The 20,851-nt window shown below is 44.6% G+C and overlaps 1 protein-coding gene across 1 annotated transcript in view; it reads left to right on the top strand.

The window, feature by feature from the left end:
* Positions 1–20,851, top strand: part of LOC310696750 (lysozyme C, milk isozyme-like) — a 41,090-nt gene that overhangs the window by 6,853 nt on the left and 13,386 nt on the right. The window contains exon 2 of the mRNA XM_083482684.1: positions 19,045–19,203. Within this exon, the coding sequence (XP_083338810.1) occupies positions 19,101–19,203 (103 nt within the window). The 5' untranslated portion in view covers positions 19,045–19,100. The remainder of the gene's footprint in view (positions 1–19,044; positions 19,204–20,851) is intronic.

Genomic DNA, 20,851 nt, shown 5'->3' with positions numbered 1-20,851 from the left:
AAAACAGCATAGACAATATAATATTGCCAAACCAAAATGACATTAAAATCAAACAGAAAAACATCAAAATACAGCAAATTGACAAAAAATCATCACATCAGTGAGGGCAGGGCACTCAACTCCCATCTCCAGTTAGCCAAAAGCTTTGGTCAAGGCATATGTTTTTAGCCATCAAAGTCAGCAGCATCTGGATCTGCATTGGGAAGTCCATGAGGAGAGCATTTCATAGTTAGCATCCCAAAATCCAGAAGGCTTTCTTATGAGTTGATGCATAGTGAGGGATGAGAGAAAAAACCAATTCCATTCACATTTAAAGGTGAACCTACCAAAGTTTTACTTTCTAAAACAATACACACACTGAAACACAGCCACCCTTCAAAATTTACACTAGAGTAAAGTGTTTACAAAATGCATATATTCATGCACATAATATATAAAATACATTATATTGGGGATATTGCTTTGCAAAAATGTGTACATTAGGCAAAATTGTATACAAGTATATATAAAGAGAACTTTGCATTAAAATGCTGAGGTATTTCCACATGGACTTTAACAAACAAACAAACAAACCTATACAGAAACATGGAGAACTGAACTTCAGATTGGAAAAAAACAGAAATAGGGAGAAAGCAAAACTGACAGATTCATCCATACCTATGTGTAACACATTTGCCATTTTTATTTTGCTCAGTAAAGATATGTATTTCCTTGGAGGGAGTCAAAGCAGTTGAGAGAGCTGATTTTCAGTGGAGGAAAAGGGTAAGAAACCACACTTCCCCTTGTCCTGGGTTTCCAGCTCAGGTTTCATTCCCAGCTGCTGAAGAAATGAAATCAAAGGAAAACCCCCTCAAAGATCACTGTGTTACATAGAATGAGGATTTCTGTCCATATTGACACATCCTGGCTGGCACATCTTAAACAGAGTGAGGCAGTTGGCTCAGGGAGATGATCTGGAGTGTCATGCAACAGCAGCAAATGGTGGCACTTTATAAACTGGGGTGGTTGTTGTTGTTGTTTAGTTGTAGGGGAGATGAAATTGGAATTTTCAGTCTTGGGTGCATGTACTTTCCCTGAGAAAGTGCAATGTCTTATGGCAGCCTCTTTCACGGGTACAAAGTGCAGCAGTTTCCCCCCTGACAGATTGTGATGTAATGTGTACAACTTCTTACCTCTCTTGTACAATACTTGTTTTTGGTAAAATACTAAACCCAGGAGCCATCAGGGTTTTGTCGCAGGTGTAACAATCCTCATCTTTTAACTACAGTTAATAGATGGAGAGTGGGCAATGGGAGGATCAGAGGACAGAGCTTCTAGAGAGGCTTGAGCCTGAGGATGGGGAACCTGCAAACCATGGAGACCTTTAAGGCAGGGATGGGAAACCTGTGGACCTCTGGATATTGGTGGACTGCAACCTGAATGCAGAATCACTGGGGCTGATGGGAGTCCAACCACATCTGGAGGGCACTACAGGTTCCTCATCCCTGCTTTGTCTGCTGAATTTCTCTTTGAGACATTAACTATGGATTGATAATTCCCCGATTGAAGGATGGAAAGAAATTCTCTTGAGAGGGAAGAAGGGAGAGAGCTTAAGGGCAGAATGGTTCTACAGAAAGGAGAAGCGGTGGGGAGAGAAGGCCTGGCATACAGTGCTTGTATGTCTGAACAGAGGGACCTTAAGCCTTGGGGATAGCAGCTTTGGGCACTCTTGGGTTAAGAGGAAGAATCCCGGAACAAGGATTGTTCAGCCAAGGTTTTGTTGTTGCCTCATGGAGGCAGCCAACTCTGCTGGGGAGAGAACCAGCCCAATGGGCACAAACAATGGCTCTGATGACCCAAGACTCTGGGATAGTTCTGCATGTCTTCAAATGACAACAAACAGGGCAGGGCTAGGCAAGCACCGAGGTAGGGGCTGTATGCAGTTGCAGCCATGCATCTTTCTTTCCTCTTCCTCTCCTAGATGGAATCCACTAAACTAAACTCCCTAGCTTTATGGGACACCCGATGATGTGCCATGTTAGCCTTACCAACTGCAGAGAATTCCAGAATATGTTCTGCTCCCTCTTTCTCCCCTTGTTCTCCCCCTTTCTTTAGCTTCTGCCACTCATTGTTTCGGCAAAGCCCTCCTTTTTCTCTCATTGCCTAGTTAGAATCGCTTCCACCAGCTGCTCTGGCTTCTGGCCAGCATCCTTCATTGCTTAATGTAGACCCTTCTCTTCCTCACCATATTATTAGTTCTTTCTTTTGCCTTGTCCTTGGACTCATACTTTGCTGAGGTTCCTTTAGGTCATCCCTTCAACTAAGGAAGACAACAAATGAAACTTTGTGATGCCAGTGATCGACTGTCCCTCCCTTCATATCCTTCCAGTGTTTGGCTACTGTGAATGGAGCTGACACATCCAAGGGTGTCTGTTCCAGACCCCACTTTGCAGCCCCCCCCCCGTAAATAAATGTAACAAAACTAACTGTGTGGATGCTTAAAAGCTTTGGTGACACAAATACGTATTTCCATGTTTTTATTGATAACTGGAATCATTTGTGCATACCACACAATGTTTGTTATGTCATGTTCTTTTTCCAGCTCAGTTTTCACTGTCTGGGATAAGAGATTTTGTGGGGTGTTTATATGCTATATGGTTCGGAAACAGACTCTAAAATAGTGTACACAAGATCACCTCCAGGTCAAATAATTCTGGATCCACACGTCCTTCCACAGTGGGGACATAGTTTTCTGGACGGGAGTTGATCATGGTGAGAGTTTGCCAAACATACCTTTGTCTTAGAACATTTCTCCCTTTCGTCCTGAGTTCCAGTGTCTTCAAAGCCCATAACACCTTTGGTAAAGGCTGTTCTCCAGCTAGATCACTCGCAGACCAGTGTTTCCCAATTGTTGGTGTTTATGCTGCATTTTTAAAGATTTGCCTTGAGAGGGTCTTTCATAGAATCATAGAATCATAGAGTTGGAATAGACCACAAGGGCCATCGAGTCCAACCCCCTGCCAAGCAGGAAACACCATCAGAGCACTCCTGACATATGGTTGTCAAGCCTCTGCTTAAAGAACTCCAAAGAAGGAGACTCCACCACACTCATTGGCAGCAAATTCCACTGTCGAACAGCTCTTACTGTCAGGAGGTTCTTCCTAATGTTTAGGTGGAATCTTCTTTCTTGTAGTTTGGCTCCATTGCTCCGTGTCCGCTTCTCTGGAGCAGCAGAAAACAACCTTTCTCCCTCCTCTATGTGACATCCTTTTATATATTTGAACATGGCTATCACCCCTTAACCTTAACTGGGAGGGGTGGCTAACACCCCAGAGGACAGGATCACACTTCAAAACGACCTTGACAGATTAGAGAACTGGGCAAAAACAAACAAGATGAACTTTAACAGGGAGAAATGTAAAGTATTGCACTTGGGCAAAAAAAATGAGAGGCACAAATACAAGATGGGTGACACCTGGCTTGAGAGCAGTACATGTGAAAAGGATCTAGGAGTCTTGGTTGACCACAAACTTGACATGAGCCAACAGTGTGACGCGGCAGCTAAAAAAGCCAATGCAATTCTGGGCTGCATCAATAGGAGTATAGCATCTAGATCAAGGGAAGTAATAGTGCCACTGTATTCTGCTCTGGTCAGACCTCACCTGGAGTACTGTGTCCAGTTCTGGGCACCACAGTTCAAGAAGGACACTGACAAACTGGAACATGTCCAGAGGAGGGCAACCAAAATGGTCAGAGGCCTGGAAACGATGCCGTATGAGGAACGGCTAAGGGAGCTGGGCATGTTTAGCCTGGAGAAGAGGAGGTTAAGGGGTGATATGATAGCCATGTTCAAATATATAAAAGGATGTCACATAGAGGAGGGAGAAAGGTTGTTTTCTGCTGCTCCAGAGAAGCGGACACGGAGCAATGGAGCCAAACTACAAGAAAGAAGATTCCACCTAAACATTAGGAAGAACTTCCTGACAGTAAGAGCTGTTTGACAGTGGAATTTGCTGCCAAGGAGTGTGGTGGAGTCTCCTACTTTGGAGGTCTTTAAGCAGAGGCTTGACAACCATATGTCAGGAATGCTCTGATGGTGTTTCCTGCTTGGCAGGGGGTTGGACTCGATGGCCCTTGTGGTCTCTTCCAACTCTATGATTCTATTCTATGAAGGCAAAAGTTCTCTCTCTGAGGTGCCAGTCAGCTTCTCTCCCCGCCCCCCAGGCCAGCCTATCTGGATCTCTTCCCCACAAACATTCCTCACCTTCTTCAGAGCACAAGCAGCGCCCTCCACTTGAGTGTGTTCTTCTCACTGAAGAACTCTTACTGCAGCGATGAACACCAGCATCCTGCCCACGCCGTCTTGTGCCCTGTGAGGGGATGCCGTGGCAGTCACTTCTGGGGGCGAGCTGTTTGCCATTGCTCTGGGGCCCAGAGCGGTGGCTGCAGGTGTCACCCAGTACTGAGTGGGAGTGGTTGCTGCTGTGGCACGGCCTTCCCTCGCTTGGCGCCGGCCGCTGCAGAACAGTGCTTCTCCACTTCCAGATGTCCTGCTGCGGCCGTCACTAAGCGAGGGAAGGCCGTGCCGCGCAGGCAAAGGATGTTGCTGCTGCTCCCCGCTGCTGGTTCCCTCTGCCGCTGCTGTGGCTGCAGCATCCACGCTCCCCTTCTCTGCTTCCGGGTGTTGCCAGTGGCTGGCACAGCCGGTGCTGAGTAAGGGAAGCCCAGGTCTGGTGGCAAGTGAGCAGGCAACGGAAGTGTGGCACTCAAAACGTAAGTGCACCCTCCGAACAGAGTACCTTTGGATTCCAAAAAAAGTTTGATATGCAGTAAGAGTTCTTCAGTGAGAAGAACACACTCAAGTGGAGGGCGCTGCTTGTGCTCTGAAGAAGGTGAGGAATGTTTGTGGGGAAGAGATCCAGAAAGGCTGGCCTGGGGGGCAGGGAGAGAAGCTGACTGGCACCTCAGAGAGAGAACTTTTGCCTTCATAGAATAGAATCATAGAATCATAGAGTTGGAAGAGACCACAAGGGCCATCGAGTCCAACCCCCTGCCAAGCAGGAAACACCATCAGAGCATTCCTGACATATGGTTGTCAAGCCTCTGCTTAAAGACCTCCAAAGAAGGAGACTCCACCACACTCCTTGGCAGCAAATTCCACTGTCGAACAGCTCTTACTGTCAGGAAGTTCTCGGGTTATAAGTAGTTTGTATACTAAGCTGTTTGAAAACCGATGTACCACTGTATATCATGTATATCATTTCTACGCCGGTGGAGAGTTTCCCTTTGACAAAATGTAGGATCATGGCAATGAAAATAATGAATAGAGTTGAAGCGATAACACAACCCTGCTTAACTTCTGATCCCGCTGTGAATGGTTCACTTTGAAAGCCATTGCTATCTGCAGTTGTTGCTGTCATATTATCATGAAGGTGCCAAATGATGTTCACAAATTTATCTGGGCAGCCAATTTTCACAAGGACAGTCCATAGGGTATTGCAATTTACAGTGTTGAAGGCTTTAGTCAGGTCAATAAATGCCATATACAGGGTTGGTTTTGCTCTCTGCATTTTTCTTGAAGCTGTCAAGAGGTGAAAATCTTGTCCACTGTCCCCCTAGAAGGCCAAAAACCATTTTGGAATTCAGGAAGGGTCACCTCGGATATTGTTAAGAGACAGTTTGCTAAGATCCTTGCAATAATTTTGCCAGCCGCAGCTAATAAAGAGATGCCTCAATAGTTTCTGCAATCCGTTCTGTCACCTTTTTCATGATCATGATAATTTTGACATCCCTAAAGTCTGCTGGGATCTCCTCAATCTCCCATATGTTTTCGATGAGCTTGTGAAGTTGTTGTATAAGTTCAATTCCACTCACTTTGAAGACTGCAACAGGTATCCCATCAAGTTCGCTGGCTTTGTTGTTTTTCATTTGGTTAATACAGTGGTGCCTCGCAAGACGAAATTAATTCGTTCCGCAAGTTTTTTCTTCTTGCGGGTTTTTCGTCTTGCGAAGCACGGTTTCCCATAGGAATGCATTGAAAATCAATTAATGCGTTCCTAGGGAAACCGCTTGCCAGGCTGGCGGTGCGGAGAAGGGCTTTTCTCCGCACCGCAAGCCTTCAGCACAGGTACGGGAACAGAGGGGAAGGGGCGCAGCGCTTTCCCTCTGTTCCCGGGGCTTGCGTGGGAGGAGGGTTTTTCCTCCCCACCGCCAACATTCAGAACAGCATTCTGAATGTTGGCGGTGGGAAGGAAAACCCTCCTCCCACCCCAAGTCTTCAGGAAAGCCATCCGATGCCGGGCGGCGGGAGAAGGCTTTCCCCCTCCCCCTCCCGGCATCGGAGCTTCGTCCCGATGCCGCGCGGCGGGAGGAGACGTTCCCCCTCCGCCGCCCGGCATCGGAGCTTCGTCCCGATGCCGCGCGGCGGGAGGAGGCTTTCCCCCTCCGCCGCCCGGCATCGGAGCTTCGTCCCGATGCCGCGCGGCGGGAGGAGACGTTCCCCCTCCGCCGCCCGGCATCGGAGCTTCGTTCCGAAGCCGGCGGCGGGAGGAGGTCCGAGGACAGTGGGGAAGACGCGCTGCGCTTCCCCGCTGTCCCTGAGATTTCCCTATGGGCTGTCGTCTTGCGAAGCAAGCCCATAGGGAAATTCGTTTTGCGAAGCGCCTCCAAAACGGAAAACCCTTTCGTCTAGCGGGTTTTCCGTCTTGCGAGGCGTTCGTCTTGCGGGGTACCACTGTAGCTGTACACAACTCTCCAAGATTTGGAGACACTGCAAGCTCATCTCTAATTTGTTTTTGCGGGATTTGTGAGACGATCTCAGCAGCTACTGGGGAGTTGCGCTTAAGGAGATGCTGGTAATGTTTCTTCCAGCGCAATGCAATAGCTTTTTTATCTTTTAGAAGTGTGGTACCATCTGTTGAGCATAGGGGGCATATGCCATGATTTATTGGCCCATAGATGGTTCTTGTGGCTTTAAAGAAACTCTGTGCATCCTGAGTGCCAGCTAAGTGCTGGTCTCTTGAGCTTTTTTTATCCACCAGGTGTTCTTTTGTTCTCTGGTTCTTCTTTGAACCTCGGCCTTGGTGTTGGCATAGGTTTTTTTCTTAGTGGTGCAGTTATTATTTTATTTTAATCTTTTGTTGGAAGCCACACAGAGTGGCTGGGGAAACCTAGCCAGATGCGCGGTGTATAAATAAATTATTATTATTATTATTATTATTATTATTATTATTATTATTATTATTTCAATCTTTGTGATATCTGAAAGGCCTTCCTTTTCTTGTCGATGATGCATTCAATCTCACTGTCTTTCTCATAAAACTAGTCCTGGTGTTTCTTGGTTTGGTATCCAATAGTTTGTTCACAGGCTGTAATAATGGATGTTTTAGCTTGGTCCAGTGTTCCTTGATGTTATCAGGGAACTTAAGAGTCATTTGGTAGCAGTCCCAGCTTAATAGGATATTGAGTGTTCATTTTGTGCCTTGAAGCCTGTGTTGAGGTATAATCTTTATAGCCATCATGGAGCGTATTAATTGGTGATCTGTCCAGCAGTCATTGTCACTTGTAAGGAGTACATCACAGCTATCTTCTGCTCAGACATAGTCTAAGAGGTGCCAGTGGTTTGACCGAGGATGCCTCCATGATGTTTTAAATTTTTTTGTTGAAAGCGTGTGTTGGTAATAACAAAGTTGTGCGCTGCACATATAGTAAAAAGTAAGATTCTGTTCTGGTTGCTGTTGCCAGTTCCTTCTTTCCCAATAGTTGCAGGTCACAATCGAAATCTCATTCAACTCTTGCATTAAAATCACCCAGGAGGGTAATTTTATCCTCAGGTGTCTCTGATAGGATGGTATCCAACTGAGAGTAAAAAAAATCTTTAATGTCTTCATCGGCATCCAGTGTTGGTGCATAGGTGCTTAGAATAGTAGCCTGTTGGTTTTTTGTATTGCTACAAGTACCTATCAAGATGGCAAGAATTTTATTATAGTCAGCCAAAAATGATTTTATGTGTTCAATGTTCAATGTTAGTAGTACAAGCCACCCAGTGACTGATAATCCCTCCTCATTTGTTTCAGAAAGTTGGAAGTAGGACTCTTTTATACTTGCTCCTGATGAAATTTGCTTTAACATTAGTTCCTCCACTTGTTTAGCCTGGATTAGTCCTTGAGTTACTTGAGTTACTTGTGCTCAATGCAAGAGATGACTCAGGAGTTGAGCTGGCTGGGCCCAAAACCTCTTTCTGATCGTTCTGCTCTTCACCATAGCTGCTGAGAGGCCCTATAAGGTCAATAATAGTATCTGGCTCCTGCTGTTTCTTAGCCGCTGCCTCATTTTCCTTATTCATGTAAAATTGAGTAATTTTTGTTTGTGCTTTTTTTAGAGTAGCTCTCTTTGGAGGAGGGCCCAAATTGCCATTGGGGAGAGACTAGAAATTTTATAACCACTCCAGCATTGTAAGCAGGCAAAGGACAGGAACCTTCATGATGTGGCTCTCTACACAATGAACTTGCTTGGCCTTCCTTCGTTCTGAGAATCGAATAAATCAGGAAATATCAGCTCTTCTGCATACAGACTGTCCAGGCTATTAGAGACTAACTTATTGCTGTTGCATCAAAGAAAGAACCCATTCATTATTTGAGGTCACTTATATTTTGCCATGTGCATCTATTAACTGAGAGCACTCTTACTACAAGGTGATTCTGGGAAGTTCCCTGCTGCAAATGTGTCCTAAGGCCATAGGGCACTGCAGACTTTCCTCCCTGAGGGCTAAGCTATGGGGAGTAATTGTTGGATTACAACTCCCACACTCCGTAACCTTTTACAATGCTTGCAGACGGCAATGGGAGTTGTAGTCTAACAACAGCTAAAGGGCCACAGATTCATCTGCTGCAGTGGAGAGGGAGGCCCACCAGAGGTGAAGGACACCCTCCCCCTCATCCTTCATTGTGGTTGTGGAAACTTCTGTAGGACTTCTTCCTCTGTCATCCATGGGGAAGAGGTGTGTTGGGAGAAGTTCCCCGCAACATGCCCCAAACATACAAAATACATCAGTCCTAGAGCAGAAGTTTCCATATCCATCTGTCCTTATCTGTTGGCACTTTGCCGGGTGGGATGAAAAGCATGTTCAGAGTGTGATGAGAGAGGCTTTGTACCTGTAGGATCCAAGGGTGGGAATATATGTAAGCCTGAAAGTTGGTGTACCCAAGTCCTGCCCTGGCTGATACAGGCCTGTTTATGCCACCGATTCCTCTTTCTGCCCACCATAGGATTGTTCTACCAACATTTAACATGCATTATTTTTGAAATGTAAATAGCAGCAGCTGAACCTGATTTCACCTAGAAAGTGTAATTTGACAAAGCTTTACCTATTCTGGAGGAGCATATTTCATCTACTTCTGTCAAAAGGGAAAAGTTGTTATAGACATTTTTAAATTTCCAAATAATGGAGGTGGGGAAATGAAGTGAACCTGAAAACTGTAAAGGCCACCCTAGCAGGAAAATCACTTTACTATCATTCTGATATTTGGAAGGATACATGGCCTCAGAAAGTGTGAGCCCTTACTCTCAGATTCAATTCTGCCACAAAACAAAAAGTTATAGAGGTTCCCTTAAGAAAAAAAATACAATAAACTTTAGGGGTGTCCTGTGCAGAAGTCTCTGAATCTATTAGCTTGTAATTTGCAATGGAGGCTTATTCTGCCTGCAAATTTCATCCACTACTATCAAGGGGGAAAAGTTATAGTTATGTTAAAATGTCACAGTAGTGAATGGAGTGAACCAGGCAGTGTACAAGTGTCTTGTATGGAGGTGGGCTGCTTTCTAAAGGGCTGATTCAGGGTCTGAACTGAATCTTGTGGTTGGTTCACACAGCTCACATTGAATCATTGCATTATTGCTGATGGTTTCAAAGTGTCCCTATAAGTCACATATAATTCTTCACAATTAATCACTCTTCGTTATGAGGACTTCTCAGAGTTTGTTTTGTGACTTTATGGGAAAATGAACTACTGGCATGATTTTAATGATAGCATTGTGAATTTAACAGTTGCTCCTTTGCAATTCTTCAGTGCTATTTCTATATTTCAACCATTCCTTTTGTTTCACTGGAAGATTCAGACCTCTTGCATTGCATGGTCTTAATTTTGCTGAACAAAATGTGCTTGTAGATTCATAGCCAATCATAATATATGGTCTTTCCCCCCCAACTGTCTAGTATCCTCTTCATCAGGCTTCCTTAGCAATTTTCCTGACCTTTTGGATAATCCCCTTATGTTTGTTTGGGATTTGTTTCAGATCTTTACTTAGGAGATACCCTCACAACTTGTTGGAGCTTGCTTTGGTGGTTGTGGTTGAGGAATGGTATTTGACCAGGGCATTTTACCTACACGGGTGTCCAGTGCTTAGTTGCATTGAGGCATGGTTGCTGCTTTGCTTGGGCAAGTTTGAAAGCATGTCAAAGTGCAAGTAGATAAATAGGCACCGCTCCGGCGGGAAGGTAAACGGCGTTTCCGTGCCAGAAGCGGCTTAGTCATGCTGACCCGGAAGCTGTACACCAGCTCCCTCAGCTAATAATGTGAGCTGAGCACCACAACCCCAGAGTCGGCCACGACTGGACCTATGGTCAGGGGTCCCTTTACCTTTATGCTGTTCTCTTAGGCCTAGTTTACTATTGCTTGCCTTCACCCTCAAAGGTACACTCCTCCATGGTTTCTTGAGACAGATGAATGCCAGCTCAACTCTACTATGGGACCCAAGAAAGGACAGGGAAGGTCTAACACCATCCAACCTCTGGCAAAGCATCCTCCCCACCTTCTTGCAGGGCAGCAGCTGAAGGAGGAGCAAAAGAGTTTTCTTGTGTGTGTGTTTCTTGTGGCTGATTAGTTGCTCTCCCTGTGCAAAGATGGAGGACCACTGTAGCCACCCCCAACAACGCGTTTTCAAGATGGAAGGGGAGGGAACAGCTGCAGTCGCCTGTGGTTCCTGCGCAATGTTTGCCATCTTGCCAAAGGTTGCAGGCTACTTTACCTGCAGCAATTGTATGTTGATTGCCCTCTTAGAAGACAAAGCCCAGCAACTGGAGGAACGTGTAGCTACGCTCCAAAGAATTAGAGAGCTGGAGCTCTTCTTGGAAGCAACAGAGAACACCGTCTCCACCAAGGAGGAGACAGGGGACACCCCTGAGAAGGAGGCTAGTTCACCAACACAGGTGCCAGATATATGGAGAAACGTGACTCAAAGAAGTAGGAGGCCCAGGGTTCGCTCTGATTGTTTAGAAATACACAATTGCTTTGAGGTCCTCTCCCCTAGCATGGAAGATGAAGAGCAGACTTCATTTGAGGATCTCTCCCTTGTTACAGTCGATCAGGTATATGAAGACGAGCAGCAAAGTCAGTCCTCAGGGAATGTGCAGGTGACCTTGGAACGGACAGCTAACGGAAGAACCCCGACCAAACCCAAGAGGAGGCGTGTAGTGGTGATAGGGGATTCCCTACTGAGGGGAACAGAAGCAGTGATTTGTGGGCCTGACAAGATGTCTCGGGAGGTGTGCTGTCTCCCCGGGGCTAAGATCCAAGATGTAACTGAACGACTGCAAGGAATAGCCTCCAGAAGATCAATAGAGACTACGAGGCTCTGGGCAGGAAATTGAAGCAATTAAATTCACAAATTGTCATCTCATCTGTCCTCCCAGTTGAATGACGTGGCCCAGGGAGAGAGGGAAAAATAGTGGAAGTGAACAGCTGGCTTCGCAAATGGTGTAAACAGGAACGGTTTGGATTCTTAGATCATGGACTGCAGTTTCTGGCAAGCGATGGGCTGTACCTCACAACGGACTTCTGGCAAGCGATGGGCTGCACCTCACAACGGTTGGGAGGAATGTTTTTGCCAAAAATCTCAGAAACCTCATCAGGAGGGCTTTAAACTGACAGTGCTCCTGAAGGTAGGAGTCTATCAATTGATGAAGATGATCATCCAAATGTCATAGACCAAATGGAGCAAACAGCACGCAGACCTAGTGGTGGGAGGAAAAAATCCTTAAATAAGAGACACGGGGGAATGATTAATGGACTTCAATGTCTGTACACTAATGCGCAAAGCATGGGAAATAAACAAGATGAGCTTGAGCTCTTGGTACAGCAAACTAAATATGACATAATAGGCATCACTGAAACCTGGTGGGATAAGTCCCACGATTGGAATGTAATAATGGAGGGATACAATCTATTTCAGAGAAACAGACCAGACAAGAAAGGAGGAGTGGCGTTATATGTCAGGGATGTGTATACCTGTGAAGAGACCCAAGATTTAGAACCTCAAAGCCAAAGTGAGAGCATTTGGGTCAAAATTAAGGGAGAGAAGAATAACAGAGACCTCATTGTGGGAGTTTACTATAGATCCCCAAGCCAAACGGAGGACATAGATGATGCCTTCCTGGAACAGATGGCCAAGCATGCAAAAGGAAGGGAGATAGTAGTAATGGGGGACTTCAATTACCCGGATATTTGTTGGATATTTGTTACTCAGCCAAGAGCATAAGGTCAAACAGATTCCTCACTGGCCTTGCAGACAACTTCATTGTCCAGAAAGTGGGAGAAGCAACAAGAGGAACAGCCATTTTAGATCTGGTCCTAACCAATGTTGATGACCTGGTTAATGATAGCTGCACATCACGAAGTCCACTCAAAATTATGTGTCTAGCTTCGCTGTTCATGCATTTCCAAGCACTTATCTTGGCTAAATCTCCCTCAGTTGTCCCTGTAGGCTGAGGCTTTAAAGCTTCCAAAATGTGCTTATAATCTAAACATGCTATCAAGCGCTGCTTCCAGTGTATGAAATTGTATTCATTCAGCACAGGCATTCCTAGCTTTGCATCACTATCAAAAGCTGCTCTAGCCATCTTAAAATCCAAAATTTGAAAATTATTCAAAATTTCTCAAAATTTTAAAATCAAAATCTCAAAATGCAAAACAATTCTTCACTGCCTTGGGTCACTGTGAACTCTGAGGGAAGGGGGGGTTGCTTAACCCCACTGCACAATGGAACAAAGGACCATGTGCTTACCAGGAAGTTAACTCAGAAAAATACTACTCAACTCAAAATCACAATCCAATGCAATCCTTCAAAAATACGCAAAGATATGCAATACTTGGGCCCAATAACCCTTTGTGGGAATGTTCTGGGGTGCAGGAGAGGATATATTGACTAATTATGTCCTTATCCAACTTGTGCTAACTAGTTCCCAAAATATCAGCAGAGTTTATAAACATTCCCCTTTAAGTTCGCAACGGTAACGTGTGCACAGGTTCGCTAGAACCTCTATAATAATTACTCTGGTAATTTCCCCTTTTGTTCCCTCTTAAAATACAAGACATGACACAGTCTTTATAAAAGTATAAAAGAGTTTACTCACGTTCTGTTCACAATATGATCCCAGAAGGCAGACAGCTTAAAAAGGTTACATACATTCAGAATCTATCTTGTAGCAAGATAGTCCTTATCTCCTCTCTTGGCTGGGAGCCAAGAGAGCATCCTTAGATGTTTCCTCATCAAAGGAAGATGGCAGAGAGAGAGAGTGGCTGCCTGCCCTGTGCTTTTGTCATTACCTGCACAGGTGAGACCACACCCACCTCTGGTCACATGCGGAGGAAGTCCGTCCCCAGGAAGTTTACCTGCTTGCTGGACTGACATCCCTCCCCATGTTCTAACATGTACACTCTAGGAATGTTGTCATTGACTGCTCCTGTGTTTACATCCCACATACTATAGATCCCCAAGCCAAACGGAGGACATAGATGATGCCTTCCTGGAACAGATGGCCAAGCATGCAAAAGGAAGGGAGATAGTAGTAATGGAGGACTTCAATTACCCGGATATTTGTTGGATGTCAAACTCAGCCAAGAGCATAAGGTCAAACAGATTCCTCACTGGCCTTGCAGACAACTTCATTGTCCAGAAAGTGGGAGAAGCAACGAGAGGAACAGCCATTTTAGATCTGGTCCTAACCAATGTTGATGACCTGGTTAGTGGGGTAGAAGTGGAAGGATCATTAGGCGCGAGTGATCATGCTCTTCTGAAGTTTACTATACAGCGGAAAGGAGCAGCCAAGCATACTAGGACTCAATTCCTTGACTTTAAGAAAGCCGACTTCATAAAACTTAGGGAAGTGCTGGGTGAGATCCCATGGACACTAATACTAAAAGGAAAGGGAGTTCATGATGGCTGGGAGTTTGTTAAGAGGGAGATAGTAAAAGCACAACGTCAGGCAATACCAATGAGTTGGAAACATGGAAGGTGCCTAAAGAAGCCAGGGTGGCTATCTAAAGAACTTTTAACTGAGTTAAGATTAAAAAAGGATGTGTACAAAAAATGGAAAAGGGGGGAAACCACCAAAGAGGAATTCAAACAAATAGCCAGAACATGTAGACACAAAGTCAGAAAAGCTAAAGCACAGAATGAACTCAGGCTTGCTAGAGAGGTTAAAAGCAACAAAAAAGGCTTTTATGGGTATGTTCGTAGCAAAAGGAAGAACAAAGAAACAGTGGGGTCACTCAGAGGAGAAGATGGTGAAATGCAAACAGGGGACACAGAAAGGGCTGAACTCCTCAATGCCTTCTTTGCCTCAGTCTTCTCCGATAAAGAAAACAATGCCCGACCTGAAGAATTTGGAGTAAATGATTCAGCAAAGGAAACACAGCCCAGAATAACTAAGGAGATAGTACAAGAATACTTGGCTAGTTTAGATGTATTCAAGTCTCCAGGGCCAGACGAACTGAACTGCATCCAAGAATATTAAAATAACTGGCAGATGTGATCTCAGAACCACTGGCAGTCATCTTTGAGAATTCCTGGAGAACAGGCGAAGTCCCGGCAGACTGGAGGAGGGCAAATGTTGTCCCTATTTTCAAAAAGGGGAAAAGAGAGGACCCAAATAATTATCGCCCAGTCAGTCTGACATCAATACCAGGGAAGATTCTGGGGCAGATCATTAAGCAAACAGTCTGTGAGCACCTAGAAAGGAATGCTGTGATCACCAATAGTCAGCATGGATTTCTGAAAAATAAGTCATGTCAGACTAACCTGATCTCGTTTTTTGACAGAATTACAAGCCTGGTAGATGAAGGGAACGCAATGGATGTAGCCTACCTTGATTTCAGCAAGGCATTTGACAAGGTGCCCCATGATATTCTTGTAAAGAAGCTGGTAAAATGCGGTCTTGACTCTGCTACCACTCAGTGGATTTGTAACTGGCTGACTGACTGAACCCAATTGTGCTCATCAATGGTTCCTCTTCATCCTGGAGAAGAGTGACTAGTGGGGTGCCACAGGGTTCTGTCTTGGGCCCGGTCTTATTCAACATCTTTATCAACGACTTGGATGATGGACTCAAGGGCATCCTGATCAAATTTGGAGATGACACCAAACTGGGAGGGGTGGCTAACACCCCAGAGGACAGGATCACACTTCAAAACGACCTTGACAAATTAGAGAACTGGGCAAAAACAAACAAGATGAATTTTAACAGGGAGAAATGTAAAGTATTGCACTTGGGGGGGAAAAATGAGAGGCACAAATACAAGATGGGTGACACCTGGCTTGAGAGCAGTACATGTGAAAAGGATCTAGGAGTCTTGGTTGACCACAAACCTGACATGAGCCAACAGTGTGACGCGGCAGCTAAAAAAGCCAGTGCAATTCTGGGCTGCATCAATAGGAGTATAGCATCTAGATCAAGGGAAGTAATAGTGCCACTGTATTCTGCTCTGGTCAGACCTCACCTGGAGTACTGTGTCCAGTTCTGGGCACCACAATTCAAGAAGGACACTGACAAACTGGAACGTGTCCAGAGGAGGGCAACCAAAATGGTCAAAGGCCTGGAAACGATGCCTTATGAGGAATGGCTAAGGGAGCTGGGCATGTTTAGCCTGGAGAAGAGGAGGTTAAGGGATGATATGATAGCCATGTTCAAATATATAAAAGGATGTCACATAGAGGAGGGAGAAAGGTTGTTTTCTGCTGCTCCAGAGAAGCGGACACGGAGCAATGGAGCCAAACTACAAGAAAGAAGATTCCACCTAAACATTAGGAAGAACTTCCTGACAGTAAGAGCTGTTCGACAGTCGGATTTGCTGCCAAAGAGTGTGGTCGAGTCTCCTACTTTGGAGGTCTTTAAGCAGAGGCTTGACAACCATATGTCAGGAGTGCTCTGATGGTGTTTCCTGCTTGGCTGGGGGTTGGACTCGATGGCCCTTGTGGTCTCTTCCAACTCTATGATTCTATGATTCTTCCTTGGGACATGAGGGCTCTGTCTCATTTGAAGGTTGATTTTACTTTGATAGGGTCTTGGCCATGGGATGTTGGCCATGCAATTTAAGTCGACCCAGAATTTGGCTGGATCAGGTTGGTGCAATCCTGGATCAGCCCAGGTTGGATCAGGACTACCCAGAAGGGGCATTGTTCTGGCAGAAAGGGCATGGGGATGCATAGGCAACCTGTGTGTATCTCTTTCTCTCCTCCTCCTGCCCATGAGTTTAATTAGGGTATAAAAGCCTGATTACATGGCATCATCTCCTTTAGGAATGGCTGAGAATACTGATGAATTTGGAAACAGTACCCAAAATTACGTCAGCTTATGTGTTCTTTCTCAACCTGGAACAGGAATTTGGTAGGCAAATATGGTAGATGTTCACTGTATTTTTATGATACAGTGCCCCCCACATGTTCCTGATGTTTCCTTCCATTGAAATGAAAGGTGTATCATGATGTAATGGTTATTTAATGACATAATATGTTTCGAATTAGTGGGCAGTGAGACAAACAATGTTCTTTGCAGAAGGCAAACTGCAGCAGACTAGAAACAGCACTATCCATGATGAATATGGGATGGACAAGAAAATGATGGCTTCTTACATCCCCAACACCTGCCTACTGTATTCCAATATGGCAAATTTTAACAGTCAGCCCAAGTTTTAGTTTTGCACTTGGGAGGGAATGATTTGAGTTTGTTATAAAACCCAAACATGCATTTTGCAAGCAAGTAGGGATTTTAGGGTGATAAGGCAGAGATAGTTGTGGGTGGGATCTGCAGGATCCTGGGCAGGCTGAGGTAGTAGGACTAAACAGAGGATTGCCTGTCTTTTGTGGTGGGAAGATGCAGAATGTTGACTAATTTGAGGGGAGGGATATGGTGAGCACCATTCGGCACCATTTACTAATGGGTGTTGCAGAGGCCAACTGCTAAGGACTTGTGAAATGTCTGGGCTAAATACAGAAGATAAGCAGAGCTTGCTGGATCAGGCCAGTGAACCCCAAACAAGAAGCCCCCAGACAGAATCTGACTGCACCAGTGCTTTACCTTTTCATTCAGAACATCTTTGAGGCTAAGCTGCCCAATACAACTGAAGTTGTGGGGACCCAGGGCCACCAAGCTGACCTTAGCCAGCTGAGGCTGAGGCAAAGGGCAGTGAATGACGGCATTCATTCCCCTTGCCCTGGCAGAAGTTGGCCCTCCCAAAACAATTTTTAGTTTAGTTTCCTGCACTGTGGTTCAACCCACACTTGTTGCTTTGTCTCTTATTTCCCTGTTCTGGTTGTAAATTCAGCTGACTGCCAAACAATAAATCTATCTTGATGAAATAAGAATTCCAAAAACAGACATCCTCATTTTCAGCCCAAGTCCCCAGATAATAAAAAGGCTGGTTCTTGGGGCATATTGTCACATCACTCTCCAGACAGCTGCAGCCATGAAAGTTCTGATCCTTTCCATACTCAGCCTCCTCGCTGTGGCAAATGAGGCCCGTTTGTTTGAGCGCTGTGAGCTAGCAGGCCTTTTGAGACGATATGGGCTAGATGGATTCGGAGGCTATACCCTGAATGACTGTGAGTTTTGTTTGCTGAGTGCACAGCTTCATTGGAGTTCTTTGTATGGATTTATGCTTGCAATGGGGTACCTTCCAAGTGTTGCTGGATTTCAACTCCCATTGGTCACATCCTGTGTTACCAGTGAACATAGATGATAGGAGTTGTAGCCCAACAACATCTGGAGGGCAGCAGGCTTGCAGGGAGTGTTTTGATATTTTTCAGCTGCTCTTTCCAGTGTTCTCATTTTCAAAATTTGCTTTTGAATCTTACAATCTGAAACCCTCTTGTATGACCTCTTAGGGAAAGGAGAAATGCTAGCATCCCCATAAAAATGCTGCCTTCTTGCTTGCGCTGCTGCCTAAAGAAACTCATCCTATTGGCAACCAGGGTCTTTCCAAGTGTGGCCCCCACTCTTTGGAGAAGGCACACAGTCATGGTAAATGCTGAAAACTGACATGCTTACTGACTAGTTCCCTTGCCACTGATGTCAATAATTTGCTTAGGCAACCTTTCAGTTACATTTTGTACTAACTGTTAACACTGCTGGATATATTTTACTATTGTTTGTGTATTCTTGATTAATCTTATTATAAACCACCTTGATGATATATAAATTTAAAATAAATTAATAATGAGAAATAATAAACAAAGTGGTACTGATGGTACTGATACTGTGAAATGTTTACATGTAGTGTTTTCTGCTCAGAAAAAAATGAAGACTGCAAAAATTATAATCAAAATAAAGAATGTCAAAACTGAAAATAGTTAATAAAAAAGTGTTGACATAATTGAAGTTTGGTGGAATGGAATGGAAAACCAAGTTAGTGATTTGAATATTGTTCATATGGTGCTTTAGGGTTTTCATAGTCCTTCCTGTGCATTATCTGCCTCTCCCTTCCTGCATGATGCCCCAACACCTGACAGCCCCAGATTGATCTGGGCCATCCAAGCTGACCTGCCGTCATCTGTGGATGCCTTACCTGACTTGACTGCCAGGATGCCTTTGAAAAGACTGGATTTGGCTTGGGCCTTGGCCAAAGCCCTGGAATCAAGTGTATTCAAGACCATGATTCAAATCTCTTAACCACAATGCTTGCACTACACCATTTTCTGGTGTGCAATCTGTGCAAATCTTCTTCTTAAAAAAATACTGTATGTTTTTTCGCCAGCTTTCTAATACCCATGTATGTATTTTCTTTCCCCTGCCAGGGATTTGTCTGCTCAGTGCTGGAGGCGGTTTTAGCACTAACCCCCCAGTGATTGCCATGGGCATGCGCCGATACTATGGGCTGTTCAGGATTGACAATCAATACTTTTGCAGTGATGGGACCATAGCATCACGTAATGTCTGCAACATGCCCTGTCAGCGTGAGTGACATGTTTTTGCTTTGTATTATGTGAACTAGCAACTTTCTGTCATTTCCCTCTTTGCAATTTGGAAAGAAAGAAGTCCACATTCATAGACATCTTGTGCATATTACTCCGTGTAAAACACTTTTGTACATGTTACTGCACAGTATATGAGCTTCACTGGCCAGCCATGAGTTCCAGTCTTATGAGAGAAGAAGAAAAACTTTTCTCTGTCTACTTTCTCCATGCCTTGCATCATTTTATGGACTACTATCATTCCTCTGTGGGTGGCCACAGAGCCTAGGACTTGCCAATCAGAAGGTTGGTGGTTCGAATCCCTGCGATGGGGTGAGCTCCCGTTGCTTGGTCCCTGCTCCTGCTAACCTAGCAGTTCGAAAGCACATCAAAGTGCAAGTAGATAAATAGGTACCCCTCCGGCGGGAAGGTAAACGGCGTTTCTGTGTGCTGCTCTGGTTTCTGCTGGCCACATGACCGGAAGCTGTACGCTGCCTCCCTCGGCCAATAAAGCAAGATGAGCGCCGCAACCCCAGAGTTGGTCATGACTGGACCTAATGGTCAGGGGTCCCTTTACCTTTACCTTTACTATCATTCCTCTTATTACTTGACCTTTCTATAAACTAAAAAGTCCCAAAGGCTGTAATCTTTCCTCATAGGGGAGTTGCTCCAGCCCCTTGATAATTTTGGTTGCCTTTCTGAACATTTCTCAGCTTTACAATATCTTTTTTTGAGCTGAGGCAATCAGAACTGTACACAAGATTGCAAATGTACTCACACAATAGATTTATATAACGGCATTATGATATCGGCAGTTTTATTTACCGTTCCTTTTGTAATGATCCCTGGCATAGAATTTGCCACACACTGGGTCGACACCTTCATTATCTTCTACAACTTCAAGGTCTCATTCCTGGTCAGACCCCATAAATGTATAGGGGACATATATAAATAACAATGATAAATAAATAAATAAATAAACAATTGGGGAACTCAACATGCATCCCTTTTCACTTGTTTTCATTGACTTGCATTTGCTATTTTAGTGCCTATTCTCTCAATTTGAAGAGGTCCTTTTGGACTTCCTCACAATCCTTTTTTGTTTTTTTGAACAATTCGAGATCATTAGCAAACTTTGACAACTCATCCCTGTGGGTGTGGCAAATCCCTGTTTATGAGCAAGTTAAAAAAACACAAATCCCACAAAAACACAAAGCTGCTTGAAAGTCTAGGTCACCTTTATCTACTTTCTTATTGACACTCTCCAAGAACTGTAATAAGTTTGTGAAACTGAACTTGCCCTTGCAGAAGGCATGCTGGTTTGTTCTTCTATATGCTTAGTTATTTTATCCTAACAATGCTTTTCACCATTTTTTTCTGGGACAGACATGCTAACCAGCTTGTAATTTCCAGGAGTCCCCCTGAATCCCCTTTTTAAAAAGTTGGTGTTGCACTGGTTACTTTCCATGGAGGATGATATTGCAAGTCATCATTTTGTAGCTGGCTCTGCTTCCTCTAGTCATTATTTTGCACCCTGGCTGGAGCTTGTTCATTTTGAGTTCTACAAACGAACAGTAGATTTTGGATACCCTTTGCTATAAATCATAATGAGAGTCAATCTGGGCCAAATTTTGGGCTGTAGATTTTAAAT

This window comes from Podarcis liolepis (genome assembly GCF_965112155.1).
Source record: "Podarcis liolepis genome assembly, chromosome: 17".
NCBI lineage: Eukaryota > Metazoa > Chordata > Lepidosauria > Squamata > Lacertidae > Podarcis > Podarcis liolepis.
The sequence above is the reverse complement of the archived record's forward strand: the minus strand, read 5'-3'. Positions and strand labels throughout refer to the sequence as shown.